The sequence below is a fragment of the Pundamilia nyererei genome, unplaced genomic scaffold, assembly GCF_000239375.1.
Source record: "Pundamilia nyererei isolate P.nyererei 1_Seehausen unplaced genomic scaffold, PunNye1.0 scaffold00135, whole genome shotgun sequence".
NCBI lineage: Eukaryota > Metazoa > Chordata > Actinopteri > Cichliformes > Cichlidae > Pundamilia > Pundamilia nyererei.
This window is the reverse complement of record NW_005187536.1, coordinates 142244-152927: the sequence shown is the minus strand read 5'-3', so window position 1 is coordinate 152927 and position 10684 is coordinate 142244. Positions and strand designations below refer to the sequence as shown.

At 45.6% G+C, this 10684-nt stretch overlaps 1 protein-coding gene across 1 annotated transcript in view; it reads right to left on the bottom strand.

The window, feature by feature from the left end:
- ptpn4a (protein tyrosine phosphatase non-receptor type 4a) overlaps positions 1-10684 on the bottom strand; it is a 70273-nt gene that overhangs the window by 7342 nt on the left and 52247 nt on the right. The window contains exons 13-24 of the mRNA XM_005743728.1: positions 10182-10250; positions 9966-10100; positions 8754-8915; positions 5510-5669; positions 4726-4809; positions 4430-4486; positions 4074-4230; positions 2198-2364; positions 1910-2000; positions 1625-1686; positions 568-714; positions 13-141 (exon numbers count right to left, since the gene is read on the bottom strand). Of these exons, the coding sequence (XP_005743785.1) occupies positions 13-141; positions 568-714; positions 1625-1686; positions 1910-2000; positions 2198-2364; positions 4074-4230; positions 4430-4486; positions 4726-4809; positions 5510-5669; positions 8754-8915; positions 9966-10100; positions 10182-10250 (1420 nt within the window). The remainder of the gene's footprint in view (positions 1-12; positions 142-567; positions 715-1624; positions 1687-1909; positions 2001-2197; positions 2365-4073; positions 4231-4429; positions 4487-4725; positions 4810-5509; positions 5670-8753; positions 8916-9965; positions 10101-10181; positions 10251-10684) is intronic.

Genomic DNA, 10684 nt, shown 5'->3' with positions numbered 1-10684 from the left:
GAGAGAGTTTACCGGCGTGTGTGTGAGGGTCATCTCCCGGACCAGGAAGGCAGAGTTGCCCTCTTCATTGTGGCACGTGATTTTAAAGTCTCCGTATGTGGCGCTGTTGTCTGGGTTGGGCCAGTACTGGTGACACTTCACCTGTAAACACATCAAACACCTTATGACTCTCAGCATCTACCCATCGCGTCCTCGCCGTTACATTTCAAACCATTAAACATGTCCAGTTTCTCCAATTTCTCATCCCTGGATGTAAACTGTAGATCGAGTCCAGAGATTTTTTATCTGCACCGTGTCTGGAAGCTTCGTTGTTACGTAATGTTGTGTTAAGGATTACTTCTTTCCAAAACTAACAACGGCTTGAGCTGCAGAGAAGTCTGCAGCGTGTGAGACTTTGCAGACTTTTGTAAATAATTAAATATACTGAGGCATTACGACGCAGCTCGACCAGACGCCTCAGCGTCGTAACCTGTGCCGCTTACCGGCGAAACGTTAAATTCAAGCGGCTCTTTCTAACAGTACATTTTCAGTTTCCTGCCCTCGTCCTTGAAGAGATCTTTTACATACCCGCCCCCTCTCGACCTGGGTGGTCAGCATGACCACCATGGATGAGCCCTGCTCCCACGTCATCTGCCAGAAGTCGGGGCAGGTGTTGGGCAGCGGGCCCTGGCACGCGATGTAGCGGTTTATCAGGCTGGACGCAGGAATCTCCATCTACAAAGGACGACACACACACACACACACACATCAGAGGTTCAGGTTAAAGAAGCAGAGACTGCATTAGATTTGCATCTTACTCCAACTTATTATTATTTTTTTTTTTTGGATCAGCGCTCGTTCCAATACAACATGTCATTAACTACACTTTCTAGCTAACAGAGAATAAATGAATGGTCATTCTCCATGAGCGTCCCAACTCTATCAAATCAAATAACAGTCAAATTATCCCAGGTCTTTATCAGATTACCTACAGCCCCTGAATTAATAATGACACTGATGAGAAGCTGGATTTGTTCATGCTGATTAGACGGCGAGGAAGCAGGGCCTGTGTCCTTCACGCCGAACAACTACCGATCACAGAGTGAACAAGGCTTTAAAATGCCGCCCTTCACACTGAAACACTGTTTGCAAAGGTTGTCGTGTTTGCTGCAGGGAACAAACCTCCAGTAGGTCTGAGAAGGCATGACATGAACAGACAGAGAGCCACCCACAGGAAGGAGATTCAATTCATTAAAATATTACTTATATTCTTACCAAGAAGCACCTGTTCTCTGTTTGTAACCCTCTTATACACGCAAGCTGCCGTTAGCTTTGAAAAATAAAGGCCTGGCGGGCCGATACCACAGCCTGCCATGTGGCAGAGCCAGCCCAAGAAGTCTGCGCTCCAGTTTCAGTTACTTAGCATAACTACCAGATGATGGGTGCAGCTTTCCAGGATTCACTGACAAACTAGCACTCAAGCCCCTCGTCCAAATATGGCCACAAGGACCCAAACTCACGGCTCCGAAACTGGACGTTGGGAAGCAGCGTGTGATATGACCTGTTCAAATGCACCGGCTGCGATTCAGCATCAGTGTAACAGAGCATCACGCAAGCAAAACTGCAGACATTAAAGATAACTCACATTGATGTAATTTGCATTGATGTAATCATCTGTGCTTTTCAGAATGACGCGGGTGGCATCATCTGTCGGGAGAGGAGAACAAGAGAAGGGGGTCAGATTAGGCAAAGAAAAACAGCAACAAGTCCAAACTGTGTCTTTAATGCATGTTTGCATTTAAGGAGGATTTTATCCTTTGTTCTCGGGTCGTTACTTTGTTACTTCTGTTAAAAGTTGTTGGAAAAAGTCAGAAAATAGAAGTCGAGGGGAAATGATGAGAAAAGGGAGAAAGTTTGAGGGGTCACGTACAGGGAGAGATGTCTCTGTAGCGATTTTTGGAAACGTTCTGAGGTAATTTGGCACACAGCATCGTCATCCCCGGCCTCTTCCTGTACAGTTGCTGCAAGACAAGGAACACAAATATCAGCATTTGTCTTTGTTTTGTGCGTTTTTATGTATTATAAATTTTAAAAGCGCATAAATCAGGAACGTGGAGGAAAGAATTAATCAACAAAATATTTAAAAAGAAATGACAAACCACCGACTCGAGCCTGCAGTTTCACGTGTGCGTGTGAACTTTTTTCGTGTCCTTCTTACATCAAACTGTGCCAGTATGGCTCCGCCGCCCAGGCCTTCCTTCAGTGCGACCATAGAGTCTCTCAAAGCATGCTGGTCTAGCTGGGCCGGGTCCTGAGGGGATTTCTCAGGGATGTACTGAAAATCTGGCTCTGGATCCACCTTCTCCTCCACCACGTCATAGATGGCTGAGCAGGAGAGGAGAGGGAAACAAACTGTGACAGGAATCTCTGAGCTTTTCCATCTGACACATATACAGATCACCGCTGCTAAGATTAAACAAAGTTCACAATAATGAGCTCAGCTTACATCCCTGTAAGGCAAAGGCTCTAATTTTGGATCTGCATGAAAGTGGTTGTGTCGAGCATGCGGCTCAAACCACGAGCTGCTCAAATCTGTCCTTTGCAGGAAGCAGCCAATCAGGAATGAGGAAGAGGAGGAAGAGGTCGTTTAAGACAGTAGATAAAGGACTTGCAGAGGACACGTTAATGCTCAACTGTAAGTCGTGCAAAGCTACACTAGTAGAGCCCAAGAATAAAAACATGGAGTTAAACAACAAACTTTTAAATACAACAAAACTCGAGCACAAAGAGAAGACGTGTCCTCTGTGTGTAAATACTTACAGTCCAACATTTCAACAGCAAAACTGAATAACGTAAAGACTTCGATGGACTCTTCTATCTGCTTTGATCTGTTTCTGACCCACACACCAAACAGTTTCTCTGTTTCATCATCTTTAAGAGCACTTCTCCCCGCTTCGCTGATTAAAGGAGACGCTTCAGCACGAGTCTTCTATGTGGTGAACACACATACGGCCGAGACGTACGGATACCACCACGTGCGGCTTCGCAGATCTCGTTTCCACCAGTTTCTGACCACATTTCATTTTCAGGAGTGTGCTGCACCATGTGTTAATACGTTAAACTCAGCCTGTAAAACACTTCATTCGAATGTTTACGGTCCTTAAATTAAAACCGGCCGCACCGCACAAACTGCAAGTCTCATCAGGAGCAAATATTCAAACCCAGGAAGTGGCAGGAGAAGCTCACTAGCATACAAAGACACTCTGAAGGTTAAAGCCTGAAGAAAATATATGAGCTACTCACATACCTCCAGTACTAGTGTTCGAGAGTACTTACAGTTTATACGTGTACAAATATCCTCTAAAGATCTGATCTTTCATTACTTTCTGTAAAGGCCTAAGTACCTGAAGTTTGCCTGTCGGTGTAAACGATCAGACATGACATCATGACCACCTGCCTGATATTGTGCTGGTCCCCATTTTGCTGTGGTAACCGCACCAAGATGTTAGCAACAGATACCTGTGAGGCCTGTGAGCTGTGAGGTGGGATTCATCAGACCAGGACACCTCCTTGCATTGCTCTGTGGTTCATTTCTGACGCTCACGTGTCCGTTGCTGGCGTTTCTGGTGGTGGACAGGGGTCAGCATGGGCACCCCGACTGGTCTGGAGCTCAGCACACAGCAAACTCTGATGCTCGGTGTATTCTAACACCTTTCTATCAGAACCAGCATCAACTTTTTCTGCTGTTTAATAATCGAATCACACCGGTCAGCCTTTGCTCATCCGTGACCGTTGGCCACTCACGACTCTGTCGCTGATGCACACTGACCCCTGGGGGACACCCTGGGAATACCCCACAGGAGCTGAGGTTCTGGAGATGCTCTGACCCAGTTTGGCCTTTTGTCAAATCCTTACGCTCGACCATTTTTCCTCCTAACATCAACTTTGAGGACAAAATATTCACTTCCTCCCTGATATATCCCGCCCACTAGCAGATGGCATGATGAAGAGGTGTTATTCACCTCAGCGGTCAGCGGTCAGGATGTTACACCTGATCAGTGTTTAATGCACTGGGCACTCTAACAACCACTCACCATTAGGTCTGACCAATAGGATGAGCTCCCCGGAGTGGTTCTCACAGCTGGCCTTGATGAACATGACTACCTGGTCATGGGTGTGGTCAGAGATGTCCCGCCCATTAATCAGGACTACCTGGTCGCCCTCGTTAAGGCGAGGCACACAGAGGTCAGCCTGAAGAGGAGAAAGAAGAAAAAAATAAGATAGCTGAAGTTTTGTGTTTCTGGACGTTTTATACTAAAGTCAGCATCAGTCTGACTCCACCACAGAGACCTCAGAGAGTTTGGCGGCTGAAGACGTGTTTTTATGAGTGAGAGGAAAAAATGTGCAACTCACTAGAGTTTAAAGACAAATGAGGTTCTTGTTGACTTACTGAGGTTCCCGGAGCCACTCTAGACACAATGATGGGCATTTTCTGGTCAGCTCCACCCTGCAGACACACACACACACGTTAACAGCGTCTTACACAAACGTCCTTTTTATATTTAGGGTCGAGTTAACATTTGGGAACGCAGTGCGGATGTGTCCGCGTGCATACAGATGACGTGCCCACGGGCAAAGGTTTACACCAGGCATAGAAATAAGCTAGAAAAACACAAGTCAGACTGAGCGGCTGCAGGAGAGATAAAAGGTGGCGAGGGGAGTTTTCACTCCCGTCTCAGCTCTCACCTTGACATTGAAGCCGAAGCGTCCGTGTTCATCCGGTCTCATCTTGATCAGGACCAAGTTATCGTGAGGGACTACTCCGTTCAGCTGAAAGAACACAAGTCATCACGTCAACATCACGGATCAGCACATTGTCAAACAACAGCTCCGAGCGCTCAGACTTTAACAGCGGCCGATCCTGTAAGCTTAATAGATTCATTCTCTTTCCTGTTACACGAGTACAACTGCAAATACATTACAATGCAGACGGCTATAAATGCACCACAGTACACCAGAATAAAGTGGTTCACTTCAGCCCAACTTTTATTGCATTTTTAGCACAAATGTCACTTTTTAAAAAAATGTAACCAGTAAATTCAAGTCTGAAACACATAAAAAGAATGAAACAGAATGAGAAACTTCAACAGGTGTCATAATATTTGCAGGTATATGTCACCGTCTCCAAATCATTTAAAACCACCTCTAAGGTTTAGTCCCTTTTACACCTACGTCCAAGCAGAGCGTGCCGATTTAGAGACTCATAGAAGAAATAAGTCTTGGGACCAAAGACAGCAACGACCCCGCCTTTTTAATATGATGCCGGTAGATGCTTAACAGCCAAAACAATGAGCTAAAAGACTCTAAGCAGCTTAGAAAGATTATATAAAAACGGCACAAATATAAAATTTCTCTTCAACTTTTCAGATATTCAAACATCTAGAATCAGACGACTTCTGAAGCTAACACAGTTTCCATTTACTTGTACAGAAACTGTTGCAGTATTCTTTTATGACGCCTTCGTACTGACCGTGGTCTTGTCGGCATTGACGGGAACGTCATACATCTCATTGAGGTGATTGTCCAGCAGGCTTTGCTGGGAGTGGGCCTGGATGATCTGGCTCAGGGTCTTCCTGCTCAGCTGCTTGGGCGGGAGAGCTGGAGGCTGGCCATCCACCCCATCTGGAGACCTGAGGGAGGCGAACGGCGGGAGGAAGAAGAAGAAAGCAGCAATAAAGCAAAAATGAAGGCGAGATGACAGCGAGAAACACGTTTCAAAGTCCTTTGTGTCGCCATTTGTTACGATACCGTTAGTAACACAGGATTTGTGAAGCTGCTGTGAGCGCTCGAGGACGGACAGCAAAGCCACAAACATGCATTCATGATAACTACACAACAATGGTCTTCCTCTTTGTTAAAGAGGTGGAGTGAAGACAAATGGAGAAAAGCAGGCGAGGAGACCGTGAGAGACAGGGAGGCTTAATAGCACTGTGTTAGTCACAATGCATTAACCTCGATAAAAGGGCTGCTGGAGGAAGGAAAACATCCCCCCTCCATCATCCCGACAATAAAGAAGCAGTCGGCGTGTACGGCGAATCAGCAGCCAGGTGAGGCTTTCAGCATCATCAGGGCTCGGTCTCTGCTGCGTAAAAGCATTTCAGTGCATGTCTGCATCCACGCGTGTGCACTGCTGCGTACGGGCGCTCCTCGGGGGCAGAAGCACAAGTCAAAGAGCATTGCCTTTGTTTTGGCTTCTGCTACCGCTGTCACTTTGTCTCTTAAACACACGAATGCAAACTAACATTTATTATGGGTCAAAACCAGGTCAGGCTTTCAGAGAGAGAGGGCAGCGCGCAGCAGGCCTGAGCCGAGGCTGCACATCATCCTGCATTATGCATCTGCTCGGCGCGACAGCCACAACCTTAGGCCAGCCCCGGGATGAGGACACGGCTAAGCCCTGCTTTTTAGCTTTCCTTCTATCAAATACTTCCATACTGGATCTATGTTTATCGCTCGATAAATTTTTGAAAGCACGGTGTAAGAGGGAACCAAATGAGTGTGCAGTGACAGAAAAATCATATGCGGGTACACGAGAGGGCTAAAAGGAGCTGCAATAAAGAAAAATGTTGCTTTAGAAACCACAAAAAGACAAATTTAAGACCTGTTTCAGTGCACACCCAGTTTTTATTTTCCAACTAAATAATTCACCAAAGCCTGCCTTTGCTTTGAATTCAGAGAAAAGAGTTTGATTACAGCACAGAAAATAATTTATTATGACAACTTTCATTTAGGTGCACCAGCACATAATTTGGGCGCACGCGAAAACAACGCCACGCCTTCTGGCACTGCAGCGAGAAGTCTGCGTGTGCAGCGCCGCGCTGTTGTAAAGAGGATGACCCAATCGACGTTTAATCCGACAATAACAAACGAAAGAAAATCCACCGTGTCATAAACTCCCAGCTCCGGCCAAAGGCATAATCACGCCAGGCTTTTTCCCTGACGCTGTCAAGGAAATAAAGACACTGCAATTAAAAATAAGGATCCCTCCAGTGTACTGTGGTTAGCTAAACAGATCATTTTCAACTTCACGCCACTAGAAAACAGAACATTGGGGCTTTTTTTAAAGGGCGTGGTGACAAAAAGCAGATTCTCCTTTTAGTTTAACTGGAGGAAAATCTCCAACGCGTAATGCCGAGGAGTGATCCACCTGAAAACACGCAAGCAATGCTGCAAATATTCACTCGAAAAGGCAGAATTTATTTGATAAATTCTATCAAAGCCAAACCACAGCGGTTCCAACCAGCGGCTGATATCAAAAAGTGATTCGTGGTTGAGGTTCATAACCACTGAAGCTGAAAGACGTACTTAAAAACATTTCTTCTAATGGTTAGCGTCCCAATTCTCTTCTGCACAGTTGCAGAAAACATTCACAGCAAAAGGAACGTGGCTAATACTAAGTATAGCGCTGTGATTAAAACTGATAGATGTGCTTCTGAACAACTGTAGCTGAAAATAGAACAAATTTTAAAACAACGCTAACGCTTTGTAATAATTCGACCTTCAACTGAGCGTGCAACGTCACAGCAATTTTTGAAATGATATTTACCTATATGGACTTAAAGCTGGGTAGACTAACACTAACAACCGTTACAGGAAACAAAGGAATTGTACTGGAAGCTCATTTAAGTAGAACCTCGTGTATGTTACATTGTAACTAAATTTAAATAATGCATTCAAATAATTCCAAATACTTCACAGGCAGCATTATAAAGTGTAATCAAAATAATTCACCAGGTTTAATATTATCAGTGAATTCATAGCTTTTATATATTCTCTAAACCGTGATGTGTTTTGCTTTTAACCTGAACAGGTAACATGGATCATGAATGTCTCTTACTCACTGACCTGAGGTGCTTTGACACTGAATGTGAAGACTTGTTTTCATCAGGAAACACTAAAGTCTGAAGGGTTAAACATGCAAACTCCAAAATAAAGCATCTGAGGTTCACCTCATAAAACGCTGTTTTGGCCTGTTTTTATTTCCACTACCACGATGGATGAAGCGCACAATAACAGAGAGGGAGGAAGGGAGAGCAGGTGATTATGTCATGTTCTGGCTCCGTAACAGAGCGATGAGCCACTGACTTGGCGTGTTCGTCTGCGTGTGCAGCTTTGTAGGCAGAGGAACTACCACTTAAATGTTACTTAACCATCCTGACGTCCAACTGAGACATCCATCTCTCCTACCAGCTCGATTTCAGACGCCGAAGCAGCCGTGTGGAACTTTATTAAACGACTCGACGAATATTTCACAGTGTGAGAGCATTTTAAGGAGATCCAGAAAGCACAGATACACGCGCACACAGACACACACGCGCGTGCTAATTCCTAGTTCAGCCCTGTTGCACAAGCGCTCCGCCCTGCTATGCGCTATAAACACATTTTACGGGCTGTTTTTCAAAGGGTTCATCTTTCCACTGGGGCCAGCTAAGTGACACTGGGAGGGTGTGAACTGTCGGGAGAAGCCACAGACACCGACAGGCAGACTAAAAACAAAAGCTGTCAACTCAGCAGTACTCTCAGACTAAATCTGATGAGTAAAATGTAAATTAAAGGGTGTCTGTGTTCGGGGGACGCTCTATTTACGAAGCAGTCAAATTATGATCCAACCACCGCTCTGCCACCGAGTCCAAAGCTGATGTTTGCTGCCCAAATACAAAGAGCTTGAAGAAACGTGAGTGGGATGTGCGTTAAAGGAGAAGGAGAGGACTTACGGTGTGGAGTCCAGGCTGATGCTGTTAGCCTGCGTGGACGACGCCGACTTGTGATTGGAGGAGAAGACGGGCAGGCTGGGTGAAGCGTGGATCACGTGATCCACCAGGTGGCCGACCGACGACGGCCGTAGTCGCGTGCCTTCTTGGACAAACAGCGAGTTCCTGACAAACAGACGCAGACACACAGTGTTCAAGGGCAGCGATGGAAACCTGACCCCCAAACGCATCATTCGTTTATTTACCAGCAAGACGTTCAGATTTAAAGCTCGTGATCTTTACAATTTAACTCTTTTTACATTCGCGTCTGGATTTATGTCAGCTGGAAGGCTGCAAGGAGGCATTGCTTATTAAAACATCCAGATTTGACACTTTACTGATGCTCTGCCTTCATCTGATTCATAACAGATGCTGAACAACTGGAAGATTATTCACCTGCTCTCTGTCATCTTTAAGCCTGCCTTACGATTTCTCCTCATGTAAGGCTGAAAGCCATAAATGGCCATTATGGCAGAGGAGATCCCAGCAGTGCTGCTCAGACTGAAGCCGATGTTTCTCTGGCTGAATACTGAGTTAACAAACGTTGTGGTAAAAGAGGCGGAGCCACTCAGAACCAGCAACGACTCTTTAAAAACTCGTTATCACCCACCAATTAATTCTTGACAAGTTCAATAAAAACACAAACAGGTGTCCAAAAGGAGAGAAAGAAAGCAGAAGTTGGACCAGAGCCTGGTCTGTTCTCTCCACAGTGAAGAAGACTTTTACCTGCAGAAAAACAGCAGTTTTATTTACTTTATAAGCTTTTCGTTAATCTATAATAACAGAGCACAAGCTGACCTGAAAATAAACACAGCCTCAGCCCTGTGAGAGAGGAGTGGACGGGAAATATCCGATATATCCTGACGAAGGAGAAACTCCTCATCAGTGAGCGCGCACTTTAACATTTACTTTTCTTTACAGGTGAAACTACGCAGTGATCTCGAATATTGTTTAGGGAAAGGGTGGGGGAGCTGCAGGTTTTAGATGTGCTGGGATGAACACGCCAGACTATTTTCTTTTCCCACATCGGCACAATCTGACATGGACTTTGCACCAGCAGCTGGCAGGTGAACATTTGGGCTCTCACATCTCTGCTGTCTGAATCCCAGATAAGTCCAGGTCTGCGGGATATAGGTGAAGAGTTACGGAGACAGCTGAAGTGTACTCAGAACTCACTGATTGGGCGTGCCGGGCGGGGAGCGAGTGGGCAGGCTCTGGGTCTCCAATCTCTCGTCCGATAGGCTGTTCCTGCTGACCGACTCCCAGTCGGTTCCACTCACCAACTTCCTGGCCAGCGGCTTGCTGGGTGACCTGCTCAGACAGACGCACTAACTCAGCGTTGCACAAAATCAACATGAATCATCAGCTGACCATCAAGAACCCGAGAGTTACCTGGCAAACACTCTGTCCTTGATGCCTTTCTCCTTCCCGTACTGCACAGACTGCACCTCCGTCCGCCCGCTGAAGACGACAAAAACAACTCTTAAGTTTAGGACAGTTTCAAAAAGCAGCTATCGAAGGTTTTCTGTGACAAATGTGATAAATCCATACATGCATATCGATTTTATTTAACACAACAAGACCGTGCTGCCTTATTCTAATAACGAGAGGCACTTCAGTGAATTAGCTCCTCCGATCTTTAAGAAATCTAAACACCATGAGCGGCCTGCCAACCAGTAACAAGCACAGCATATTTCATCTTCTGAAACAAAGTTAATAAGATTTTTAACAGCACAAATTCACAATTCAGGTCTGTGCTTATTGAAAAGTCAGTCAATATCTCAACCACTCGCACTCAGCGGAGCCAAACATCAGACGAGCCTCGCTCACGTTGCATCACTGCTGCTCAATAATGTATCACAAGACCTCCAGCTCTCAGTTCAGCTCTCGCTCAC